We start from the raw sequence: 13,622 nt of genomic DNA on the forward strand, positions 1-13,622 counted from the left end.
GCAAGAGGACTTGTTGATGGCAGAGCTTTGTACAGCAGGCTAACTGAGGACTCTATTGTAAATAAATATTAAGCAACCATTATTTCTTGAACAAGTGAAGCATGATAAAAAATATGGTATTTGGGGAGAAAAATTAATATGGCAATAATTTGCAAGATGGAGAAGGTAAACCTAGAGCTGAATGGCTAACTAGAAGTGTTCTGTCATAATTTAAATATCGACCATAAGGACTTAGATTAGGGTGCTGACTAGAATTGGGGAAAAAGAGTCAAATATGAGGCACATGACTAAAGAAGAATCCATAATAAGTGATAAAAAATACGAAAAGTAGCTAGATTGCAAGCCTTATAGGCTGGGAGACTGGCAGTGCTTGTAGCCATGGCAGAATGAGAAACCTTATATTCTCTAAGAGGTGAAGAACAGAACAAAGGACTCAGGTTTTGTTATGTTACAAATAGCAGCAACATTTGGCTGTTCTATCCACAGCCACAGATGTGGGACTGCAGCACTGAAAATGGGCTGGGCTGGAGGGGTTGACTTAGAACTTCCCTCTACCCCTGCAGAGATGATCACAGATGATGACCAGAACCAATTTAGACCTTTGAGGAATTCCTTAACATTTCTAATCACCACCCCAATACCTTTCCTGAGTGCATGCCTGACCCTGGGGAATCAAAGAATAATGCAGTAAAGTATTTCTCCCGGTCTGAGTTTGAAGATGCTGACTGTTGTTTATTATTCTGAAGCTAATGGAGCCACTGTCCTCTTTAGTTCTGGCCCAACAAGACCCAGAGGTCAGATTCAGTGTGGGAGTTCCATCAGCAGTATCCTGACAGGGTATCTTCCAGCCTCTTCTGAGCCTTCGGACTGATGGGAGCTTGCCATTTCTCAGCAAGGTTCATTTAATTACCAGATGACTCTAATTAATTGTCCTTCTGTATGTTAAATCTAAAATCCGCTTCCTTGAAACTTCCAGCGTTTGATCTCGGGTCCCGATTCTGTCCTCAGATGCAGTGGAAAACAGGCAGAATTTCTTCAGCGTAACTGGACTGTGAGCTCTAGATTGTGGGCTCTTAATTAGCAAATTTATTGCCACCCCAGTATCAGATAAGGGTTAAGATAGACTCTGGAGTCAGGACTGCCTGGATTTAAATCCTGGCCCCATGGCTGACCAGCAGGTGAATTCTTGAACCTCTGAGTGCCTTTCCTTCACCTAGAAAGTGAGATTAATAATAGTCCCTACTAGTTAGCATTGCCAGGAAGATTGAGCTGACACATACTGGCACAGAGTAGGGACTCCAAGCATTGTTTGTCATTAGTGATACAGTATTTAGGGGCATGAAATTGTCATCTAAAGAACTTTACAAAGTTAAAAAGCAGCTGCTTCAAATCTAAGCTATAAAAAGTCAAGATAGTGATTATTCATTCGGGGTGGGGGTAGTGACTAGAAGGGGATACCAGGGGGCCTATTGGGGAAATGTTCTGCTTCCTGATCTGGATACTACATGCACATGTGTGTTCACTTTGTTAAAATCCCATCAAGCTTTAAGCTTATGCAAAGTGCACTTTTGGGAAGTATATTTCATATCAACAAAATGTGTTTTGTCTTGTTTTTTAAACAAAAAGAAGAAAGAAAGAGAGAGAGTAGAGAAGAGAGATGTGGTCCTGGCGAGGTAGCTCAGTTGGTTAGAGCATTGTCCTGATACTCCAAAGTTGTGGGTTCAATCCCTAGTCAGGGCACATATAAAAATCAACCAATGAATGTATAAATAAATGAAACAATAAATCTTTCTCTCCCTCCCTTTCTTTCCCTTTCCTTCTCTCCTTCCCTCCCTCCCTCAAATCAATAAATAAAAATTTAAAAAGAGAGAGAGAGAGATGAAAGAAAAAGCAATCCTACCACCAAAATATTAATGGGTTTTGTTTGGCTAAAGTAAGGGTGTTACAAACTGCTCCAGTTCTCCTTCCCTTTGAGTTCAGATGCCAACTGGGATTATTATCTCACTCTGGGAGGAGGTGGCTCTCTAAGAGGAGTTGTCCATCTGTCCACTGAATTGATTTGCTTCTCATAGGGAGAAGAAGTGAATACTATTGGCTTTAAATTCTCTTCTCTCATGCTATAGATATTAACACCTTGGGTTCTCTTTAGAGAAATAGACAGTTCTCTGTATCTTACATCTTTAGGAAAACCTCACTCTTCCTGAGCTAGTCAAGCAGGCAGGAATTCTCTACCTAAGACACCCTCGTTCTGATTCTTACTAAGGCCATCAGCTGCTGCCAGCCAGGTGGAAGGATCAGCAATAGTTGTAAATTCTTAGACTTCTTATTTTCTGAGCTTTAAAAATAAACAAAAAACTCAAAATTATTTGAGTTGATTGACAGCTGAGGTAAGAAATGGTGTACCTGAAAAGTAAGGGTTCTTTCCAATCTAAAAGTTAACACTTTGTGTGTTGCCACTTACAACTTGAGGCCACAGTGGCACTTTTTTTTAAAGATTTTTTTAAAAATATGTTTTTATTGATTTTTAGAGAGAGAGGAAAGGATAGAGAGATAGAATCATCAATGAGAAAGAAGCATCATCGATCGACTGCCTCCTTCTGGGGATCGAGCCTGCAACCTGGGCATGTGCCCTGACTGGGAATCGAACCGGTGACCTCTTGGTTCATGGGTTAATGCTCAACTACTGAGCAACACTGGCAGAGCCACAGTGGCACTTTCTACCTGCATCTAAGAAATTGTGCTTTTTTAGAGGCCTCAACCCATTATTAACATCTTTTGAATAGCTAATACATATATGTGTTAAACAATTTTTTCAAAAGTAAGGTTTCCTCCAACCTCCAAATACCCTATTTCCCTCTCCAAAGGCAACCACTGTTAACCTGATTCTTCCAGACAGAGATACTCTGTGCATGGATTAGCACAGGTGAATGTACAGCCACCTTTTATCTTCCCTAGAATAATACACACCTTACACACTGTTGATGCTATCTTTCTTTTTTCTTTCTTTCTTTTGGACAACTTAACGTAGAGAATGGTTTTTTTATTGTTGTTGTTGTTTTTGTTAATCCTTACCTAAGGATATTTTTTCCATTGATTTTTAGAGAGTGGGGAGGGAGGGAGGGAGGGAGGGAGGGAGGGAGGGAGGGAGGGAGGGAGGGAGGGAGGGAGGGAAGGAGGGAGGAAGGGAGGGGGAGAGAGAGAGAGAGAGAGAGACATCAATGTTAGAGAGACACATCAATTGATTGCCTCCTGCACGCACCCTGACCGGTGCCAGGGATCAAACCTGCGACCCTTCGGTTCATGGGCCAACACTCTAACCACTGAGCCACAATAGCCAGGGCTGGGCTTTTATTTTTAATAGATAGTCTTTACTCTTGACTGGCATTAAGTAAGTTACAGATACTCTTCTATACCTCTTTGCAGCTTAGCCATGAATATGCGGCATCTCCTGGAACGTGGTCAGCTTCTCTGTGCCTGCCCTTACTTTCACCCGTTACTGCATCAGTGAGCCTTTCCCTCCCTTGCCCCCACTGTCATCCTCTGTGCTCTGATTCTTTCTCGGTTGGTGTCATTTCACAATTAGACTGCTGTGGGCTCCTCAAGAACAGGGTTAAGTTGTTTACTTCTGTTATGTATCTCACAGTACCCAGCATGGTGCAGGGCATACAGTGTTGCCCAGCAGATACTTGCTTAATTGCCTTGTCTCAAACATGTTTGGTGCCTTCCCTGTGGGGCTGGAGTGTGGTCCATGCAGAATCACAGTGAACTGAGCATCTCAGAGAAGAGACATTACTCTCACGGTATTGCCAAGAAAAGGACTTGAAGATGTTTGTTTAACTATGTACAAGTGAAACTGTTTGAAAGCAGCATCATTCACCATGACTCACTCTTCAGTAGACCAGTACCCAGCCTCTTGGAAGGCAGCTCTGCCAAAGAGGTCATTGCGGCCATAGAAAAGGGGTGAGAACTCTTTTAAGGACCAGGAGGAATGCTGTTTCTGCTGCCCTTGCCCCACATGGCTCACAGGGTGACTTAACATGACTGATGAGATACATTTTCTTGTGTAAAATGGGGATAATCACAATAACATCTGTCATTGGTACCTAGTGTTTTGTTTTTCTAGCACTTTCTCGTGTTACTTCATATCACTAATGACGTAGGGATGCCCAGAATTTCTCTGTGTCAACCAGGGGACGGGGTGGCAGTTTACAGGCAGCTCCTGGGTTCTAATGTGTTTGCATTTATGTGCTTACCACTCATAGGGTACTTTTGCGAGTCCGGATGCTCTACTACCTAAAAGCGGAAATACTGGGAGAAGCGGCTGATAAAGCATTTGAAGGAACTCCTGCCAGGTAAAATGAGTCAACCCTAGCTCTCCATGGCCTAAAGTGCCTGTTCCTGGACATGGCCAACGTGCCTGTTCTTCCAGAGTCCCATGTTCCCACCACACCCATCAGTTACCTAGATAGGAGAGTGGACAGGTGGAGTACGGACAATTCAGGGAGAAAACACTTTCTTAGAAACACAGCTTTCGGTGAGGTTTTAAGTTAGTTTTTTGTCCCAACAGTGTTGTAAAATCTCTTTCAAAACAGTCATTTCTCTACCTTAACTAATCATTGTACAGTGAATGTCCATTCCTTTGATATGCTTGATCTGATGGGTATACACCAGCAGTTTTACTCAGAATCCCATGCTTGGCCTTAGTACTCTCCTGCATTTGAATGCTTCTCCTTTATTTGCTAGTCCTCTCACCTCTGACCTGTTTGATATCTTGTACCTTGGTTTTGTAAAGTTTCTGAAGCTGTAGAATCCTGTGGCACCCTCCGGAGATTTCGGGGAATAAGACTGCCAGGCTCTCAGCTGCCACTTGGTGAAGCTGTCAGATGGTCACAGTTTATAGGTGGGATTCCCAGGCAGCCCCCTTCACCTGCCCCACACATGCAGTTGGCTCCAGCCCTGTGCAATGCCTGTCATTCCCAAAGGACACCAGGGGTGTTGGTATTCGAACTTGGCCTTGAGATGACCTGGGGCCATGGTTTCTTCTTTTTCCTCCTTTCCATTGGGCAGTGCTAGTGGTTCTAGTAGTCATAGGAGCACTGAAGAAAGGGAAAGACAGAGGACATCGACAGCCCTGTCCTGGGGCAGTTTGTAATCCAGAGCAGTCAGCACAGTGACTATGGTTACTTGATAGGCTTTCTGTGGTTACTGTAGTCATTTTTAGGAAGAATAGGGAAGTTGAGTGTTTGGTAAACAGGTTCAATTTGTGAGTCATATAAATGCAGCAGAATTCAACCCAAACATTTGTATTATGTGTTACCTGCCACAAGTTATCTGAATTTACTCATCCCTGGATGTGCTTTCTTAGAGATGTAGATAGATGGGAGCTAGGTAGAACATGGACAGCATGAATCCATAGCCAACACTTCCCTTCTTTCCTTTGCTTTCCTCAATCCTGGCTCTCCCTGGTCCCATTCAGGTTTAATGTCTTATTTTAGAGAAGTTGCCATAAGAATACATAATAGTTCATCCCAGAAGAGTAATTCAGCCCACTGCATCATGCAGGCAGAGCAGTGGGCCCTGCAGTGGAGCCAGATAAGGAGCACTGCCTGGAAAGATGGGGCTGGGGGACACCATCCCCATAGGGGAGCTGGGCCTGATGGAGTAAGAAACTTCAAATGCTACAGAGAAGCTGGGAGGTGGGAGAGAGGAGCCATGTAGGTAGGTGTTCCCTCCCAGGCTTAGACAAATGAAGACAGTGAGCTGAGAGTTCATGTGAGCTTTCAGAACATGGACAGAAACTGAGAGAGGGTCTGATGGTACAGGCCTGCTAATCCCCTCAGATCTACTCCTTAGGGCAAGTTATCGTCATCACTTTGGTCAGGAGCAGTGATCACTTTTAACCCTACAAACCATTAGCAGACCACTGCCACCTGCTGTGGCCCATGTCCTCTGAAGGGCTCTTCCCATCCTGCATGTTCCAAAGCCCACCATCTTGTTCTCAAATGAGCTTAAGACTCTGCATGTTGCACCAAGATAATTTGGACACTCATCTTCTCCGCATTTTATCATGTATAAATTCAACCATCAAGGGGTGTTCTACCTTCAGATGAATGATATATAGATGGATTTTGCTGTAGTTCTCACCTGAAGATGCACATCAGAACTACCTTATACATGTAGATCCCAAGGCCCACACCCCAGACCCACTGACAGTGAGGGTTCTCCAAGAGGCGTGTCAGTCAGACTGAGGTGTAGCCTGGGAGTCAAGTACACATGCCGAGGTAGCTCACTGGTTGAGCCTGATGGAAAGCCCCGGTTTAGGAACCTTGGCACCACAATCCTTGGTGCTTCGTGTCCAAGCATGCAACTAGGCATGTGGCTTACTACCAGGGTTCAGCCAGTAGCTCTGACGCTATCTCCTGTTGGGTTGAAGGAACTCTGAGTCGCGCCCTTCCTTCCGCAGGGAGCTGGAAGTGCCTCTGCCTGACATCGATTATGTGGAGATCCCAGTGGACTGGTGGGATGCTGAGGCCGACAAGTCTCTTCTGATTGGCGTATTCAAACATGGTGTGTATTTCAGTGAATGTTTCTCCTTTCCTGAAAACTCCGCAGTCCTGTGGTACATCTGTCTTAAAAGTAGAACCTTATATCTGCCCTCTCAGGACTTCAACCAGATGAATGTGGAGTCACAGAATTACAGTGAATGTTAGTGTCCATGAGGAACTTGGAGAGGGTTCCTGTGGCCATAAAGACCTTGTATCTTCCTCACACTAGCCTGTCTGTATGCTCAGGCAGGACTGCCTCATGCACTCTTACTCTTATTGTCCCAACATCTGGCCTAGTGCCTGGCATGTGGTAGGCACCTAGTGTTTCTTGAGTGAAGGAATAAATGGGGGGAATGTTAAGGTTTAGCATTTCATATGTATACAGAATTCTGTGATCATCCCAGATAGCCTACACATTTCTAGTTTACCCCATTGGGTATAAAAACTTGAGAACAGAAGATGGCATGGACATCCTTTTTTATTATTATCATAGTTTTTTAATGTGGTAAGCAAGAGACTAAGGGGACTCAGAAGTTTTTGAGTAGCTTTCTTCACTTCTGGCACTGTTCTCAGCGCCTATCCTTGCTGTTAGCCAACAGTTAAAATGAATGATGAAAGCGCCAGATAACAGTCACTACTGTGCCTGATGCACACCTTCCCTGCCAGGCGAATTAACTGGAATATTAAACTAGAGAGCAGGGTTTAGAGTGGGAAGACTTAGTTACACCTGGCTTTTGCTGTCAGCTCTGCCACTTACTAAATGTCTGACCTTGGGCACATAAACATCTCTGACCTAATTCCTTACCTATACAAGGGGAAGACCATCAAAACAACCAACCTAGAGGTGGTTTGAAGATTAAGTAAGACAATATTGGTAGACTGCCTGGAACAGTGCTCGGTACATAATAGATGCCTGACGCTGTTCTGTTGTCACTCCTACTCTGCCTAACACATGCCCTATGAGTAGGATTCTTCTACACTTACAGGCTAACCAGTTGCATTTCCTCCATATCTTTAGGCTTCATGTTCACGGGTTAAGCCAAACACGGATCAAAAATATGTTTAAAAAAAAGTCCCAGACATCTATAGTACTTTCAAAAATAAAGATAAATTTTAAAATGAAAAAAAGTCCCAGAAAGTTCCAAAAAGCAATACTTTGAATTTGCCATATGCCAGCACTACAGTGAATCCACATGTCTGAAGTGTTGTATAGCTCACCCTGCTATAGCTATGCAAACACAGGTTTGACGCAAATGCTGCGATGTTTTATATAAGGGACTTGAGCTTCTGTGGATTTTGGTATCCTCAGGGGTGTCCTAGAACCAATCCTTCCTGGATACTGAGGGATAACTGTACACATTTTAATAAGGAATCCCCTCCAAACTTGGATTCTGGTGTTAAAAGTGCAGGCTTCAGGAGGTCCAATGCTGCTGAGAGCTCTTTCTCAAACCACTGGGTTAGGCTGGAACAGTGCTGCCACAGGACCCCCTGTGATTATAGAAATGTCCTTTTGTGCACTGGAAGTCATCTACGAAGGAGCCGCATGTGACTGCTGAGCACTGGAAATGTGACCAATACAACTGAGCAATTGTATTTTTAACTTTATGTAATTGTAATTAAAGTAGCCATGTGTGTCTCCTCTGTTAGACAGCACAGGGCTAGAACTCAGCTCTAAAGTGGAAGGGAGAGGCATGTGATCTCCCTATTAAGCACAAGGGGCCACTGTGTAACTGACACTTGGTTTAATGTAATTTTGGAAAGAACCCAGAAGTAGACAGGCTGCTGGAGGCAACCACATCCAGAGCCTGTGAGCTTGGTGTGTGCAGGAAAGCCCATGGACCTTGTATCTCATTGCAGTTGTGGCTATGGAGCACATTGCCAGATTCCTGATGGAGACAATGTGAGGCCAAAGGGGGATACAACCTGCAGTCCCAGCAGTGTGGCAGACAGAATTTACCTGCTTCCTCTCCCTCCCCCAACCCAACACACTCACCACAGACATATGGAAAGCCTAGGTGAATTATGACAAAGTGTTAAACTACCTAGCTAAACTGAAAGGAATAAAGGAAATCCCCAAATGAAGAGCTTACTTTAAAGCCAGAACTGGAAGCTTAGGCGCTGCTGTTAAACAGCAGCAGACCAGACCAGAGGATCTGGGTGTTTAATGCCCACTGAAACACGAAACAAGCCCCTCCAGGAAAGTAGGGGAAGAACAGGCTCTCTAGCCCAGGGAAGCAGAGCTGGAAGAGCATGCTTCTGAGAGATAAAGAAATAGAGATGTGAAAGAGAAGATGAGATGGAAGGTAGAATGAGATTGACATCTAAAGGGTGAAACAAGATATCCCGGGCAAATACTGATAACTAAGACAAAACAAAAACCTGCTATGGCAAAGTCACTATCATACAAAAAGCCTTCAAGGAAAAAAGCATAATTTGGGATGAAAAGGGTCATTACACAATGATGGTAGGTGTAATTCATCAGGAAGATGTGGCTTACAATGTAGCCTCAGAATACGTAAAAGAGGACAGGACTCTCAGGAGGCCCAAGTTCCTTTCTCTCCCAGGAAAGGCAAGTTAATACAGGCACCACACCTGTTAGTTTCGTAATCCCTACAGGGATCTCTTAGTCTCGTATCAAAAGTGGTATAGGGTTAACTAGATGATGTCTAAGGTCACTTCCAAATCTAAAACTTTTCACTATGAAGCAGGTGGGACGGGGGCTGTAATAAGTTAATTCCTAGGGTTTCCTGAGCACACCTGTGAGACCTTAAGATGATATAGTATATCACCCATTCCGTTCAGATTCTCCCAGACTGCTGGTTGAGGTGAACTTGGGTATTCAAAGTCAAGGCTGAGGGGCGGGTTCCAGGAAGGTCTGTGCAATGCCTGCAGCGCCCACTGTGGTATATGATGAGTTTAGCAGACACCCTATAAATATGAGGAAAACCCAGTGCTAGAGGACTGGTCCTAAGCCATACAGGCATACTAGCTCACTCTTGGATAGGACCAGACCCTTTTAGTTGGATGGTAACATTGGATCAACCGAGACTAAGTTGGACAGATGCCTTTGGTTGGCTTCATGGGCCCAGTCTCCTTGGAGTTTTCAGAGTCTAAATGAGATCCTGTCCTGGCTAGATGTTGCCTATCAGACATCCCATGATCATAGGCTCAGATCTATCCCCATCTGGGTAACACATTTCACCACCCCTGTGTAGCTTAGCCACAGTATAACTAAGTCCACACTACATGTCTTACCGGTGACGGTCAAACTCCCAGATACCCAGCAGCTGGTGGATATGTGACAGTTTCAGAAAGCTGAGCTGTCTGGTGTTCACCTTTCAGGACTCTCTGTCAGGAAGCCTTCCACCTCACCCCCATGCCTTGGGGGCATAAGTATGAGTCTAGTGCTGCAACCATTTTCTTTGCTAACACATACATAGCTCTTCATTGTCTGAGGCTTTATGGATCTGTTAACCACCCCTACACCCCCCCTCCCCACACACACATAGCCTTCTACAACTCTGCTTAGATCAGAGGAGTATAGCCATGGTTCCATCTCCATGCTGACCCCCATGGAAGAATCGGTTTCCTGCAATGAGGATGGCCCTGTAACAAACCTATTCTGAATGATCCTCTTGACAGCTCTGTTACGTTAAGCGACTTCCTTGCATTGCTGTTATAGCACCTCTTCTCTTCAGGACAGTTGTCAGGGTTTTCTAGGGAACTCAATCAGTCACACTCTTGCTCACCTCCAGCTTCATAGCAGATTGAGAAATAGAAATGTGGCATCTCTTAACCCACATATGACAATAGAAAGTGTGCAGAGTGGAAACCCACCCAGGTAGCAGGCACCTGGAGGAACCTAGCCTGCCTTGTGCCTGTCAAGCACAGTGCGTGCAGGCAGGACCCTCATGGACAGTTAACCTCCCTCAGTAGTGAAAGGTCAGTGGAGGAAGCTTCCACCATCTCATCTATCAGGTAAAGCACCCATCCTTTCATGGGGAGGAGCAGGTGAGACAGTGGCAGGATGTCTTTAAGACAGCAGGAACATCGAGGACATTTCAGTTTTGATGCGAGCTGAGGTAGAATATAGGCACAGGATGAGAATGGTTCTTCTACAGTGATTATTGGAAGAGAATCTGGGCAAAACAAACTCATCTAGTCAGTTGTCGAGTGTGTCTGTTAGACCTGTGGTCAGTACTGAATATATAATAATAAGTAAAAACAGGCACAGATTCTTCTCTTAGGAGCCCACTGTCTCATGAGAGAGACATATGGTAAGGAATAAGTGACTAAACATAAGACACCCTAGTTTCTCCTGCCATATGCCTCATGTGGGCAGCACCTGTCGTTGAGATGGAAGAGTCACTTGGGTTAAAAGATAAGAGTACCTACCATAACTCCTTAGATAAAAAGTACCAGGTGCCACCTACAGGGTGAAGGATAGAGCCGCGTCAAAAGTGACAGAACAAAAACCCATATAGAAATGACATCTAACAAAGTAAAATCAAGTCTGTTATTAGCACCCAAGTGGGTTCTCATTTCAGATACAGCATCTTCCATCACCTGTGATGGGGTCTCTTTGTACATACTACCGAGCTAGAAATTGACTTTGGTTGCTAGGAGCAGCATGGAAAGAATTTTGATGATCATAAAGGAGTTCCCACCCAGTCTAATAAAATAAAATAGATTTGGATCTTTTACATGACCAAATCCTGTCTTATTATGAGATTACGTTAGATTCAATGAATTAATAACAAATTCTCGTGCATGGACTTTATCAAAGTAAAAGTGTATCTTTTCATTGTTTTGCCTCCCTTTTGAGGTCTCTCTTCTGAGTCAGAAATTTTCCACTTGTTTTTGACTTTGGGGATGTAGTGAGGGGCAGTTCCAAAGCCCTCCCAGTGGATTTAGAATTTTGTACTGAGTTTGTGAATAGAGAGGCAGCTCATCCCTTTTAACCCAACTAATGACCACAGTCCTCTTTATATTTCATCCTTTGCATTCATCACTATGTCCGCTGTCCTTTTTAACACACGGTATAAAATTGGACTTGAAGAAAACAAGGTCCATGCAGGAAGTAACAAGGTCTCCATAGTTGGGTAAGGGGAAGAAATTGTAAAACCAACTTGCCTGCTCCCCTTTGCTGTCCAAAAGAGGTACGCAAGTGAGAACTGTGTCTGTACCTGTGTCTCAGACACATAAGATTGATAAAGCTTTCATTTCTGGCCAAGCACTACCTGGGGGTGTCTACTTTAGCTCAAGGGTCTTCCCCTGATAGGAAATCTTAAAGGATCCAGTTAATCTTAAATAAGTATTTTTGTTCTGTTTCTACTTAATAAGGGAAACAAAAGACTGTGTAGGGCCCAGGGCAGATACTGTGAATTCTGACACGGCTGCTGACATTCCTCATTGCTCCCGGTCAGGGTACGAGCGGTACAGTGCCATGCGAGCAGACCCCGCCCTTTGCTTCCTGGAGAAAGTTGGGATGCCAGATGAGAAGTCCCTCTCTGCAGAACAGGGTGTTACTGACGGCACCTCAGATACTCCCGAAAGGTGAGAAGCTGCATAAGCCAACTGTGATACAACTAATATGTCCTGCCACAAACCTGTGACCCCTTCCACGTATGTCTGGTACACTGAGTCTCTTCCTCAGTCTGGCATCTCCCTTAAACCTTGCCATGCTAGGGCAGCCTTCCAGAATGGCTGCTTTGGTTACATCCGGTTACATCTCAGGCCTTTTTTTTTTACTTCTAAGCACTTTGAACCAAGTACCAGTCTATCCTTCATGGGTTCCCCAAGCTGCTCACCATCCTCATCTCTTACCTGGTCAGAGGATTCTTGAGGAAGAATTCAGACCTCCCATACCTGGCAGAAAGCTCAGAAGAGACACAAGTACAGGCCTCCTGACCCTGGAATTCTTCAGGTGAAATTCCAGCATTAAGGGTCGCATGGCCCATGGCTAAGGCAGATTTACAGGTGCTCGACACTTATGGTATTTAGGCCTTATTCCTGGGTTGTGTGCAGAAAAGTATGGAAGCATCCTGGTTGGCTGAATTTTATTTACTGTTGGTATAACCTCCAAATTTGTAAATTCATAGGAAAGCTAAAGAAACAACCAAAAGCTGGTTCTCCAAGATATATGTACATATATTTAGAAAATATAGCATGTATGTCTTACTTTGTGTTTAGTAAGCTTTTGACATGATCTTTCCCAAAGTGGCAGATACTACTTTTCATTGCCTGGGGCTGTGGCTAGTCTTGAACATGAGGGCGTGGCACTGCCAGGAGCCCTTCGCTATCTGCTAAGGCCAAGAAAGCAGTGAAATGCTTTTTCTGTCTGTCCTTAACCCCTGATTAACACTTTAGCTACCATAACGTTTTCTACCAAAAGGTGTTTCCTCTGAGCACATAGTAGATGCAGTCATATGTTAACAAATGCCCAGGTGGCTGGTGTGGCTCTTGTTAGATTCACTGGGTCAGGGAAAACATTGCCTGAGTGAGGTAGCTGTACGCAGCATGAAGTTCATTTTTTTATAGGCTGGCTGCTCTTTCTGTGGTTAAGCAGTGAAGGTAGGAAGTTCTCCTGCCTCCAGGATCTGCACAGCAAAGATAAGAATATTTAAGACAGGAATAGTTAAAAGGCAGTTTTAAAAGGAGTCATGGAAAACAGACAGACAGCAGCAGCAGTTAAGCTCACAGGAGAGAAGACTTTAGGCAGCTAACCTAGAGGCAAGTGATTGGTGATACAGAGGACAAAATATCCTTTCTTGGAAGTTTCGGCAGGCTCCCTTTCAAGGAAGTGACTGCTGCCAAGAGTAAGCAGTTCTGTGTGAAGATTCATCTTATTGCTGTCTGGGGGTTGGCACATCAGGACTGGCTTTGTTTGCACAGCCTTCGGTCTCCAGGGTCTTCTTTTATCAAGCCACATATTCAGATAACCCTTGATGGGTAATAATTACTTTTTTATGATAGAATCATTGTTGAATAGCTGACCTCTCTACTGAATAGATGCTGAAGTCTCAGTCCGTTGGGAGGTCCCTGCCCATGGATGTTATGACATTGGAAAGACCGAGA

The 13,622-nt window shown here is 44.3% G+C and overlaps 1 protein-coding gene across 1 annotated transcript in view; it reads left to right on the forward strand.

The window, feature by feature from the left end:
* CHD6 (chromodomain helicase DNA binding protein 6) overlaps window positions 1-13,622 on the forward strand; it is a 170,323-nt gene that overhangs the window by 124,135 nt on the left and 32,566 nt on the right. The window contains exons 24-26 of the mRNA XM_081149734.1: window positions 4,263-4,352; window positions 6,464-6,567; window positions 11,972-12,101. Coding sequence (XP_081005860.1) covers window positions 4,263-4,352; window positions 6,464-6,567; window positions 11,972-12,101 — 324 coding nt within the window. The remainder of the gene's footprint in view (window positions 1-4,262; window positions 4,353-6,463; window positions 6,568-11,971; window positions 12,102-13,622) is intronic.

Source organism: Miniopterus schreibersii (genome assembly GCF_964146895.1).
Source record: "Miniopterus schreibersii genome assembly, chromosome: 10".
Taxonomy (NCBI): Eukaryota; Metazoa; Chordata; class Mammalia; order Chiroptera; family Miniopteridae; genus Miniopterus; species Miniopterus schreibersii.